General features: G+C 35.1%; 1 protein-coding gene across 4 annotated transcripts in view; it reads left to right on the plus strand.

Moving 5' to 3' along the window:
- The window catches only part of LOC140769008 (serine/threonine-protein kinase ATM), a 61,670-nt gene that overhangs the window by 43,762 nt on the left and 4,884 nt on the right, over positions 1-13,024 (plus strand). For 3 of the 4 annotated variants that reach the window (XM_073109512.1, XM_073109513.1, XM_073109515.1), the window contains 23 exons: positions 532-696; positions 781-882; positions 1,663-1,814; positions 1,892-2,093; positions 2,170-2,217; positions 2,381-2,464; positions 2,802-2,885; positions 5,216-5,296; positions 5,436-5,525; positions 5,606-5,668; positions 6,676-6,816; positions 6,945-7,001; positions 7,122-7,181; positions 8,717-8,811; positions 8,889-8,997; positions 9,449-9,538; positions 11,019-11,098; positions 11,182-11,260; positions 11,665-11,711; positions 11,794-11,893; positions 12,099-12,230; positions 12,331-12,465; positions 12,547-12,612. In XM_073109512.1, the coding sequence (XP_072965613.1) occupies positions 532-696; positions 781-882; positions 1,663-1,814; positions 1,892-2,093; positions 2,170-2,217; positions 2,381-2,464; positions 2,802-2,885; positions 5,216-5,296; positions 5,436-5,525; positions 5,606-5,668; positions 6,676-6,816; positions 6,945-7,001; positions 7,122-7,181; positions 8,717-8,811; positions 8,889-8,997; positions 9,449-9,538; positions 11,019-11,098; positions 11,182-11,260; positions 11,665-11,711; positions 11,794-11,893; positions 12,099-12,230; positions 12,331-12,465; positions 12,547-12,612 (2,262 nt within the window). Of the gene's footprint in view, positions 1-531; positions 697-780; positions 883-1,662; positions 1,815-1,891; positions 2,094-2,169; positions 2,218-2,380; positions 2,465-2,801; positions 2,886-5,215; positions 5,297-5,435; positions 5,526-5,605; positions 5,669-6,675; positions 6,817-6,944; positions 7,002-7,121; positions 7,182-8,565; positions 8,630-8,716; positions 8,812-8,888; positions 8,998-9,448; positions 9,539-11,018; positions 11,099-11,181; positions 11,261-11,664; positions 11,712-11,793; positions 11,894-12,098; positions 12,231-12,330; positions 12,466-12,546; positions 12,613-13,024 lie in introns of those variants that run through there. The other variant, XR_012105830.1, reaches the window with a different exon arrangement.

Consider the following 13,024-nt stretch of genomic DNA (forward strand, 5'->3'; position numbering starts at 1 on the left):
GATTCATTGTACAGCCCAACCTGACAATTTATACACAATATTTTGCTCTGATTTGATCTGTTCCATTTGATGGTTCGCCTCTTTGATATTCAGAGTTACGTTTGAAACTGTAATTCCCTTTTCTTTTCTACCATCTTGTCTAGGAAGACTTTCCTATCTTCCCTTCAGCAGTCGTGGTGAATGGTGGACCCAATCAAACGACAAAATAGAGGCACATCCTTACATGTGTTCCACTCCAACAATATGTCAAAAGGATAGGTGGCATGGGATGCTAATTTAGCACTTAAATTCTTGCATTCGAGATCTCTCTTTCTATGCTTGCTGAGGTGTCATAGAGATGAATATTTAATCTAATTTTAGAACTCATGCTCTACAAAAGCTGCAATTTGTTAAGTGGGATATGTCAGCCCTCTTTGTGAATGTGCACTTTTATCAAATTAATTATGCTCAAACTTGGAGACTATTTGCTCATTGCTAAAAGTTCGTCGTTATCTGTTCTGGTTACCTGATTTCTTCAGTCTTCTATTGTAGCTGGAGTCTTTGAATGCGGAATGGAGCTTCATTTTAAAGCAATCCCAACTACACCTTGATTTATTGGAACCATTCATTACCTTCAGACGTGTGCTTCTTCAAATTCTAGATTGCAAAGAATGTACAGAAGAACATCTGCTGCAATCTGCTTCCACACTCCGTAAGGTCATTGTCATCTTTGAATTCCTCCTCAGAAGCCTTTTTCAGATGGTCTTCTGATATTTATTACCTACATTTTTATGAATCCAGGGTACTAGGTTTTCGTTGGCTGCTGCAGCATTGTATGAGCTGAAGGAACTATGTACACAGACAGAACAGCAAACTACTTCTCATACTTATTTTCTTGCAAGGGTACATAATTAGACATTCCACCTTCCAGCAAATTAGTGCAATTTAACTTAATAACTGAGTTGCATAGATTAGAATAAATATTTTATGTCAGATCTTGCTTCTCCTTCCAGTCAATCTACTACATAAATAGTATGAATGATTTCCGTTAGTTCTTCTCTGGAATTATTATACCATGGCTTGGGTAGTGTTCTTCACCAAAAGCAAATTTTTTTGTCTTCAGCTAAGATCACTTGTTATATCTGGCTACTGCTTTTTCTGTTATAATAGGAGATTGTTGCATAAATCAATATTTGTAAGAATCTGGTTTTTGTTTGCAGGTTTCTTTTTCAATTTCTATCAAGTACTAAGTCGTAGTATTAATCTGGAAAGTGCAATATCATCAGTCCCTCCATCTTCTCTTCTTTTGCTCAGTATTAGTAAAATCCAATATTAGGGGTGACACCATGACAGGAACTAGTATACATTATGCAATGCCTTGAGTTCACAGTAATGTTTCACATTACGCAATGCCTTGATTTCACATTAATGTTTCGCGTTACGCAATGCCTTGATTTCACATTAATGTACTGTGTACATTAATGTTAATAGTTCTTCACACAAGCAGCAAAATGAAACTTAATTTGATTTTCCTTCAGCAGATTTAGTCCTTTTAATCTTTATGCTTCTCCTCTTTAATGTGTTTCTCTTCTGATTGATTGCATATATAGTATTATTCTCCATGTTTTGTATCTTTCATCGTAATTCTTGTTGAGTGTCCATCTATCCAAATACTTCTCCCAGCTTGAAGAAGCTAAACTATTGCGGGCTCAAGGTCTGCATGATATGGCTATAAATCTTGGAAGATATATACTAGAGAAATATCCGAAGGAAGAGGAGATCTCAAATGTTTACCGATTAGTTGGAAAGTGGTTGGCTGAAACTAGATCTAGCAAGTAATATATAGTTACTATTTTCTACAGAATGCATTTATACAGTGCATTGGCTGAATCACATTTTCTCTATTATGTAGTTCAAGAACTATTTTGGAGCAGTATCTGAAACATGCAGTAGAACTTACCGAAGTAAGCAAGAGTGTGGATAAAAACTTTATATCCAGACGGTGTCAGACATACTTCCATCTAGCACATTACACAGATGGTCTGTTTAAAAGCTATGAGGAAAGACTAGCATCTAGTGAATGGCAAGCAGCTTTGCGGTTGAGGAAGCACAAGGTAAAGAAAAACTAACTTGCCATTTGGAAGTTAATTTACTCTTTCCTTTTTAATCTTAAACCATTATTGGATGCAGACCAGGGAGCTGGATGCACTGATTAAAAGGCTAAAAAGTTCCTCCAAGGCAAGTAATATTATTATTTACCTATATTATAGTATTTTCTTTCCATAGTCTGTCATATGGTTTGTTTGCCTTATCTGATACTGATATTAAGCGGTTGCTTTCTCTCCAAAAGTCCAAATTACTTCTTTCTTATTTAAGTTATTGCCTGTTGGAGTCCTTTTAGGGTGAAAAGACAGACTATTCAGTAAAAATTCAAGAGCTGCAAAAACAACTTACAATGGACAGGGAAGAGGCAGAAAAGCTACAGGTATAAGGTGTTACACATGCAGTTTTGCATGACAAAACGGTAGATCTACTTGAGCCATAAATTGATTTGATTTAAAATTGATCATTTTTCCCAACATTTATTTATAAAATTTGAAGTGTAATTTATATAGACCAACCATCAATTCATATCAGCAAGTCTGGGCAGTGTTGATATTTCACTTGCATAATACATTTCCTCCATGTATTTCATCATCAAGTAGTTTATCATGACCATTCAGTTCATGTCTCATTTCCTAATTTTTTTTCCTATGAATTTTAGAGCTGTATGACTTCATTTGATGATATTTTTGTTTCTTTTTCTTTTTCCCTCTTGTTAGGATGATAGGGATAATTTCCTCTGTTTAGCTCTGGAAGGATACCAGCAGTCTCTTGTCATAGGTGGAAAATATGATCTAAGAGTGGTATGTATGTGCTTCTGTAAGCATGAAGTATTAGCAATCTTTACCTCTTGCATAAAACAAATTTCTTGTTTTCAGCGGAAAGGATTTATGCTTTATTCTCTTTTCAAGTACTATTTATAGATTAAAATTTCCTGAGAAGAGGTTTTGCTTTAGTTTAGACTGCTGATTTTCATTATATATAATATTTAGCTGTGAATACTTCACATTCCTAAGTCTAAGTGCAAATATAAATATCACAGAATATTATATCGAAGGAGAAAGGACGGAGATGGTGTAACTGAAGATCCTTGATCTAGGAAACTGTGTCCTAAATAATCTTTGACCATTTTGATTGTAAGCTGTTAAATATATAGTCTCTCTTGGAAAACATGACTAAGCAGTTAAATACTCTCTCTCTCTCTCTCTCTCTCTCTCTCTCTCTCTCTCTCTCTCTAGGAAAGGAAATTGTGAAAAGTGATGATGAGACTCCTGTTGCTTCAATCGTTGGATCAAAACCTACGGAGTATGTTCAAGTTTACTTTGCCGACAATGGCTTATCAAAAATCAATGTGGTATCAGTTCAACTGCTTCAATCAGTTGATTTAGTCTAATTTAGTCTACGGTTAGAGTAAGAGCAAAAGTTATGTCTGGGCATGTAGACATGTGATAACTTCATCTTTCAAGAATTCTGTTCTTTTTGACTGTGCAAGAGCTTTTTAGCTCAATATGTCTTGAAGTGTGGACAAGCTTTCAGAATTAACCGTTATTAATCTTTGATAGTATAAAATATAAAAGAAATTGTAAGGAAACATCATGCTCACAGTTCAGAGTTCAAATTTAATGAGTAGCACGAAGGAGTCTATCTTAAGGATGTTTGGGTTGGTCCATGTTTCATAGTGGCTTGCTCTTTTCACACACCCTCCCTGAGATAAAGAAATCTAGAGAAGCAGTAAAGTAGGACAGCAGATTTATCTTTTTTTTTTTGTGTTGATTTTACATTTCCAGGCTGCTGTTCTCGATTTTCATTCATTTAGGAAGTAGATGAAAAAATGTAACTTATTTCCGTGTCTGTGGCAACATTTGCAAATCATTCAGTTAAAAAAAGTTCTGGTTTTAACCATGTTAGCTTGGCTTTAAGAGTATAAAAGGAAATACCAACTCATTATTTTTGGTTGATATCACTATTATGGATATTGCATTACTTGGAAAAAAATGAATATTTGATTATAGTGTTGTATCTAACGATGGCCGTGCCACAGACATGGACCATGCCGACCACCGGCCGGCACGACACATGCCACGCACTTGTCGGCCGTGTTGTAAGAGAAGGAGAGAAAAAAGTAAGGGATACTCACCTTCGCCTTTGCAGTTGCCGTCGCCATCACTCACCGTTCGTCGTTGCTATCGCTTCGTCGGGCTCCCTAGCCCGAAAGAGAAGAGAGATCGAGAGAGAGAGAGGGGGGATTAAAAACTTAAGTTGTGAATCCGGATTCGGTATAATTCTCCTATGATATGATATAAATATTAAATATGCACGGGAATAAACGGCACCAGCATAAGCACAGACACACTATAAGCATATACAGATTGTAAATATAAAGTATAATAATTGTGTTCTAGTTTTGGTGGGTGTGATTGATTTGATGGTAATTATAATGAATTCATATTATCCTGTGGGTTCACCTCTCCTAATGTCCTACTACCTACAAACTCAAGTCTTTTGTAAAAAGATTACTTATCTGAGAAAGTTGTGACAGGGACACATGTCTCATTTTCATTATCACCGCCACCAGATTGAGTCTCGTTATTATCACTATCACCATCATTATTATCATCATTATCATCAATTTTATTTAAGCTTTCTAAATGATCACTTGATTAGTTGATTTGATAATGACCGATAAAAATAAAAAAAAATAAAAAAAGGGCTTCATATGGCACAATAACTGGCACAGGGCTGTGCCGAACGGTGCACAGCCGTGCCAGCCCGGCACAGGTCGGCACGAGGTGTACCGACCAACACGGCCATCCATAGTTAGTGCGAACCAACATTTTGTCATCTTGTCTAGAATATTAACCGTGTTGACATAGATAGACAATAGAGTGGTTCGTGCAATGAAGTAGCACACAGCAATGGCATTAGAATTTCAGCTTTTGTATTCTGTTCATATATTAACAATCCAATATCCCTATATCTCTTCCATTTCTCTTTATTCTTCTGAAAGAACCATTAGGAGCTTGCTTTAGATCAAAGTGATTTGATACTATGATGTTTCTTTAGTGTGTTTTGTTAGACCAGTAGATGCATCGGTTATTAGTAGTGACGGCCAGAAAAAATCAATGTGCTTCAGGTGTTTCGGCTTGTCTTCTTGTGGTTCAGCCTTTCTTCAAGAGACCATGTTGTGAAAGCTATGATTAGGACAATAAAGGAGGTGACTCTCTTGCTTTGGTTTTTTCCTGCATTTTCCTGTTAATAGTTTTAAAGTAATTTTGAAATTTTCCCCATGTACACTTCATTCAATTCCATATTCCACCGATTTGCTGAAGGGTAACTAGTTATTGAATATGCAGGTTCAATCATACAAATTCATACCACTTGTTTATCAGATTGCTTCGAGGCTTGGTAGCTCAAAAGATGCTCATGGATCAACTAACTTCCAGGTTTGTATTCTACGATCCCATTGGCTTACTTATTAGCTAATGTCAGATGTCCTTAGTACAGAAATTTTCTCCATCTACAGGTTGCATTGGTTTCTCTTGTGAAAAAAATGTCCATTGACCATCCATATCATACTATTTTTCAGGTAATCATGATGACATACTTTTGTTCCAGTTGTTTCTTTTATTCTGAGTTTATAAAGGGGATTTGTCTTTCTTATTTACATAATTGCCACTTAAAACTTATCATAATTGTCATTATATTCTTTAAAATATTATAATTACCACTAAATTCATTCTTTTAACTCTTTCAGAATTGCCATTATGGTTAGTTGGTTACTTTTTAAACAGAATGTTCCTAATAAATTATTGTTAAAGTTAACAAAGACATGTAAATGACTAAATTACCCTTCTTTCTTGAAGTTGAGTGTAGAATCTTTACCAACTATTTTTTGTTTCGCATAAAAGAAAATATTTTTCATTATATTATGGTATAAGTATAAATATTAGAAGCTTTGAAAAGAGTTTGAACAATTTATGCAAGGGCAAAACAGTTTTTTTAATCTAACCTTAATTTTAATCATGATTAATTAGATTTAACTAATGGAATGTTACTTTTGAAAGATCACAATAATTTCGGATATTTTGAAGAATGTAGTGGTAATTATGATATTTTGAAAGTCTTCAGTGACAAATATGTAAAAGTTCCTATTTTTATTGATCTTTGAGTTAATGAGCTCTGAGAAGAAAATTACTTTACTCTGCTGCATCAATATTTATAGGATGCTTAGAAATTCTATGCACAATATAATCCTAGAGGGGAGGACAACTTCATATACATGAACAAGATTTAGCTATAAGAATCAACTTCATAAGATGAATAAACCTATATTTGTTATGATCCAGAATTTATGGGAGTTCTTAGATGTACAGAATGTAGGTTAGTGTAGTTCACATAGTTGTGAGAATATTCAAACTTGTCAGACTTCAAGGAAGCATGACTATTCCATTGAAGAATTAGGTATCCAGTTCTGCTGCCATAGTTTTGCTTGCAGGATATTAGGCATTTAATGAAAATTTCAGCTGCTGAGTTTATGTCCTCTTGGCTCTCAATGTTCTTTATTCATTAGTTGGTGCTATTTTTATGTCACAGCTTCTGGCTCTAGCAAATGGTGATCGTGTCAAAGACAAGCAGCGAAATCGAAGTTCCTTCATTGTGGATATGGATAAAAAACTTGCTGCAGAGAATCTCTTGAATGAGCTGTCTTCACATCATGGAGCTTTGATTCGGCAGGTTCATCGGTTTTCTGGACCTTATAATGTTCTACTTTGAAACTTATATTGTTGAAGATGGTAAACAATCCTCTAAACATAGAGGCTTCTATATAGACTGAAAAAAGTGATGATGTTCTCGTCTTGTAGATGAAACAATTGGTTGAAGTTTACATCAAGCTTGCTGAATTGGAGACGAAAAAGGAGGTTAGTGGAGTTCTGTGATATGATGCATCAAGTTCTTTATGCGCATTAAGTAGCAAGACATGCTGAATTTTTTTCATTTTTAATTATTACTGATGTATTTTCCGTACATTCTATGGTCAGGAAACTAATAAAAGAATTCCATTACCAAGAGAAATCCGGAGCCTTAGGCAGCTTGAACTTGTAAGGACATTCCAATTTGCTATTTTATGCCACTTATTCAATTAGTATAAAAAACCAAGCATATTAACTCTTATTCTAGAAACCATGCATCCACTTGATGTTGCATTTCCTCTTTACAATTTCTGAATGAGCATCAAGTATTTCCTTCTTTTTGACTGTTCTAATACCAGTACTTTATACATCTCATAACATAATTTTTCCTTCAATTGATTTGCATATTTTATCATAATAGAAAATTCTATTTCAAGTCAGGAAAGTTTGCTCTAGATGTTTTGGGATTTATTACATTTTGACTCGATACCACTTTCACTTCCTCAAGAGAAGAAGCAAATAAATGCAAGGATTGACGTATAAGTGACACGTGTTGTGCACGCACATGGTGTGCTAGCTCAACACTTCCTAGCATGCCAGTGGCACACTGGCGCACCTACTTGCACATCCACTGACACATCTCTATATATTTTTTAAGGTTTTTATACATGTTTTTTGTTTGAATATATAGAAAGCTTACATTAGCCTTTCATCTCTAGATAATATTGTAAATGACCTATTTTGTTTAAGTATAGCAATAATCTAGTACAAATATGATTTAATAAATAATATGATTGAGCTGCAATAGTATAAACTTTGAGTTGCAATCAACTCCTATGAAGTTAATCTGACATGCTCCTACATCAATTTTGAACTAATTTGAAGAAATTTGACATATTTATTTATTTTTATTTTTTTAAATTTGGAAGAAAATTTTGGGGAAATAAATTTTCCTATTGATTCCTACATTTTGTAGAGTATTTTTTATAGATCTAGCACTAAAATACTGAAAATCAGTTAGAAATAGCTATAAAAATGTAAGTAGCTAAATCTCTTCCCTTTTCCCTCTATTTTTTCTTCTCTCTTACCCTCATTTCTTCCTACCTTTTTACCTTCTAGTCTTTCTCGCTTCTCTTCCCTTCTTAAAGTGGAGATTTGGAGAATATTAGATATGGGGAAAGATTGAATGTGGGTTTCGAAGGAATTCGGGGAAGGGTTGGCTATGGTTGAGTATCTGGAGAAGAAGTTGCCATAGAGCCATGGTGGAGGAGATGGACGAAGAGGAAAAGGCAAAGGGGGAGGACAATGAGGTGGTGGACATTGGTATCCTGGAGAACATGGATTGTGGGATAAGAGAAAAAGAGGGAGGAGTAGAAATGAGAGAAGAGAGAGGGTATTTTTAGGAATTATAGCTTCCTTTGATCAAGTTAAACCTATGCCCATTGTCATATTATCCTTGAGTAGGGGAAGAGTTATAATTTTATGATTCTATTAATGACATCTAGGGGATCGTGGAATCCTAGTAATTTAAGGAATTCCAGTAAGGGTTGCATCTGATCACTTTTTATCTTAGGGGGTGAAATGATATAAACTTATAGTTCATGGGGTCAAAATGTAATTAACAAGTTTTGTAACAGGTAAAGCTCCCCAACCCTAAACCCTAAACTCTCTTTTCTCTGTTTCATTGGCTAACCTATCAGTAATTGAATTGGCTGACCTTTCAGGTTCCAGTTATAACAGCTTCTGTTCCGGTTGACCCTAGTTGCCATTACGGCGAAGGGTCCTTTCCACATTTCAAGGGTCTCGCTGATTCTATTATGTGCGTTAGATGTGACTTTTTAATCAATTATTGATGTATGAAAATTGTTGTTTATTTGTTAATTTTGTTATTTTCAGGGTAATGAATGGGATAAATGCTCCCAAAGTAGTTGAGTGCTTTGGCTCGGATGGTCATAAATATCGACAGCTAGCAAAATCTGGGAATGATGACTTACGTCAAGATGCTGTATGATTTTGAACCATCATTCATACTGCATCTTATGAATTGATGTCCATTGTGCATGTTATTTGTTATTTGGTTAGAAATCTTCTTGTTGCTTTAGAATGCCATACATCTTACACTCTTGTTATTCACAACCAGCATAATTGAGCATCAGGCCTTACTCATCCCTAGGTTCGAAATTATTGTTATGGATAATTTAGTGTAACAGCCTGGGAACTAGAAGCATTTACTGTCTGTTTATTGCATGGCACCATAACAGATTATCTTTAGTTAACTATTCTTCTAAAGGATTTTTTCTGATGAAACAATCATCAAGAAAGATGACTCAATTAATTGTAGAATGACGAAATTTCTGACCTTCTAGACGTAAGTTTTGAATGTTAATTCCAACTCTTCCATGAAAAAGATGGTTATATTGTTTTTAGATGGATTTATAGAAATCCCTGTTTTGCAGGTCATGGAGCAATTTTTTGGTCTGGTAAACATGTTCCTACAGAATCACAGAGATACATGGAAAAGGAGATTGAGGATACGAACATACAAGGTGTCTTCAAATTCCTTATCGTCAAATATTATATGATTATCTCCTGACCAGTTCTTCATATTACCCATACGGAATATCTTGTGTTCTTCATGTTTCTACAGATGTATGCCCCTTGCTTGGCTGATCATGTTTTCCTTTTGCAGCTATGGCCTTACTTATTTTAGGTTGTTAATAATAGATAGGTCCACATTAGGGGATCCTTTTTCTTATTTAAAGCTTGTAAATTTTGATGTCTTTCTTTGTAAAACCAGTACCTGTGTTCTGCCAACACTTCGTGGTTTAGAGAAAATGTGAGCATGTCGATTTAGGTGTTCCCTCCATGCCCAATTATTCAAATTCATTTGTCCATGGGACAAAACAGAATTATTGGAAAGGACTTGCTCCAGATTAGTTTATCACTTTATCAATTTCTGACCTTCTAGATGTAAGTTTTGTATGTTAATTCCAAATCTTCCATGAAAAACTTGTTATATCTGTGAGGCAGTTCTGATGATACTGACATCAGATCTACTTCTCTTTCATCTCCTCTCCTTTTTTTGTGTTTGATTGTGAATGGAGAGCTGTACCTTGTATTTTGTAGAATGCCAGTCTTGAAATGCTAATTCTTGATTTTGTTAGAACTTAGAAATATATACTTGGCATAAAACCAGTAGCATTTCCTCATTTTTGACGTCAAATATTACTTGCAGCCTAATATTTACCATTCTTTATCTTTCTTGAAAACAAAATATAAAAAAATCTTTGGATGTGATTGATCAGAAAAAGAAAAGAATTCCACAAATTGCACTTCTAACAAAGTTTTTGTTTGCATACTTTCTATCAGCTTATACACCAAAAAGTATTAAACATTTCTAAACAAGAATTACATCATCGTCCTTCATCATCCAATGAAAGGTTGTATCAAGAATTCAGGTTCCTTTAAGCTATAATTGAATATGTGGAGAATCACTAGAAGATCTTACTCCTAGTTGTCATAAAAAATTCCTAAAGTCAGCTGTTTAGAACTTGGTGACAAGTTCTTGGAGAAATTGAAATCAGGTACAAGCTAAGCTGGCGATGCAACCTCTGCCCAGCTACTTGGTAGTGCTTCCTTGGTTATATCCTGGGTCCATGCAACCAACAATCAATGCTCCAATTATCCCTCTAGAAATGGAATGTTCCTAGCTAAGTAAGAAAGTGGTGTGGGAAGTGGTAAGCTCGATATTTACAGGATCTCAATTTATCAGTACAGATAAACTATTGGCACAACAATCCTTGAGTTGAAGTTATTTATTTACCCTCAAGATTTAACTTGCTTATCTTCTTTAGTGGACAATCAACTTAGCAATCTATAAACTTGTATCCTTTTTTTGTAGTGGCATTTCCTTTCTTTCACTTTTTATGCTAGCAGGAGAGAGTTTAAAATATTTTCTCTTGTGAGCTTTTCAAGGTTAAATGCTCATGCACATAAATTTCACTGTAGTACTACTCTGCTTGATAGGTGGTTCCCTTTACCCCAAGTGCTGGCATAGTTGAATGGGTCAATCGGACTATTCCTCTTGGTGAATATCTTTTGGGAAGGTACTTTATTTGCTTGATGCTATATGAGAAGTCATTCATCTGCAATTTTGGTATGCATCAACCATTTTCTCCTGCTTATTTAGTACAAGAAATGGTGGAGCACACGGACGTTACGGGATGGGAGATTGGTCATTTCTTCAATGCCGGGAGTACATGGCAAGTGTAAGTCTCTATATGTCGATCTTTCATTTGAAACCTCCATAACGACTTCAGTAGTCGAATGTATCTTTGCGATGACGTAAAATAATAATGAGGATGCTTTCGCTAGATGCATGATTTTCTGATGAACTTGTTTACAGAATTAAATGATAGTCAGACAATAGCATAATGAGGATGCTTTCACTAGATGCATGATTTTCTGATGAACTTGTTTACAGAATTAAATGATAGTCAGACAATAGCAACAGGTAAAAAACTGTTGGATGGGAGATCATCCATTTATATCTCTAAGCTGCATCTATTTTGATTAGAGGTTGCTTATAATATCTTCTTTTAGTTAGATTACTAATAAATAATCAGCGTAATGTTTTCTGCATCACTTGAAGATTGATTCCTTTTTCTATCAGGAAAGGGACAAGAGAAGGGCATTTCTGAAAGTTTGTGAGAAATTCAGGTCTCCTCATGATCTCTTGTTTTATTTCTTTTAATTTAGCTATGGAGATTTTGCTTTCATCAACTTTTTCCTTCGCAATCAGGCCTGTGATGCACAACTTCTTTCTGGAGAGATTCTTCGAGCCTGGTTATTGGTTTGAGAGCAGACTATCTTATATAAGAAGTGTGGCAACAAGTTCAATGGTAAAGGATTTCTTTTGCTGTGGGTACATATAACTTCATCAGACATGTATACACATACATATGTATATGATACACACACAAAGATAAATGTATACTGTACTGGTCCGATGTGCCACATTACTTGATTGTATTCTCACTAGGTTGCGTAGCATTATGGTGCACTAAGATGAATTCATTTCTGGTGTTTTTTTCATTTTTATTCCAGGTTGGATATATTGTAGGACTAGGAGATCGACATTCTATGAACATTCTCATTGATCAAGATACTGCAGAGGTTGTACATATTGATCTTGGTGTTGCCTTTGAACAAGGCCTCATGCTTAAGACACCTGAGAGAGTATGTCTCTCAATAATTTCTCTATATTATTATTTGGATGCACTCGTCCAAAGAAAACATATCTTCAAATTATTTCTTTTATATTTCTTTACAATGGTAGGTTCCATTTCGGCTCACAAGGGACACCATTGATGGCATGGGTGTTACCGGTGTCGAGGGAGTTTTTAGAAGATGTTGCGAGGAAACTCTCTCTGTCATGAGGACAAATAAGGAAGCACTTCTCACTATTATTGAAGTATTACAATCCTTCGAGATGTCCTAGTTACAGATTATTCAGCTCTTTATTTCTATAGGTGACATTCTATGTTATTTGCAGGTTTTCATCCATGACCCTCTCTATAAATGGGCCCTTTCTCCTCTGAAAGCTTTACAGCGTCAGAAGGTAAATCTGATTTAATTATAGATTGTGGTCCAAATATACTTTTTCTACTTCATTAGATGTATGGAATGCTTCATCAAGATCAGAGATTTGTAGTGTTACACGGCATAATCCTTACCACCCAGCATGTATTGTGTGGTATGGTATTGTCACAACGAAGTATCATCTTCTGTTCTTTGCTCTTTGTTCTCCAGTTTCTTTCTTCCTGAATACATACCCTAAACCTTTAATTCAGGGTTTTAAAGATATTTAGCCCTATAAATTAATGAAGTTCAGTGTCAGGTTGCCCCAGATCTTTTGAGTTCTATCAAGACCTTCAAATCTTCAATTTGACACTTTTGAAACCTCCTGTTCCTTGTTACTCTATGCTTCTTTTTTCTTCTTATTTTTGGATGAAACATATGGGATTTGCCCA

The sequence above is a fragment of the Typha angustifolia genome, chromosome 10 (genome assembly GCF_048772165.1).
Source record: "Typha angustifolia cultivar Huaian chromosome 10, ASM4877216v1, whole genome shotgun sequence".
Lineage (NCBI taxonomy): Eukaryota > Viridiplantae > Streptophyta > Magnoliopsida > Poales > Typhaceae > Typha > Typha angustifolia.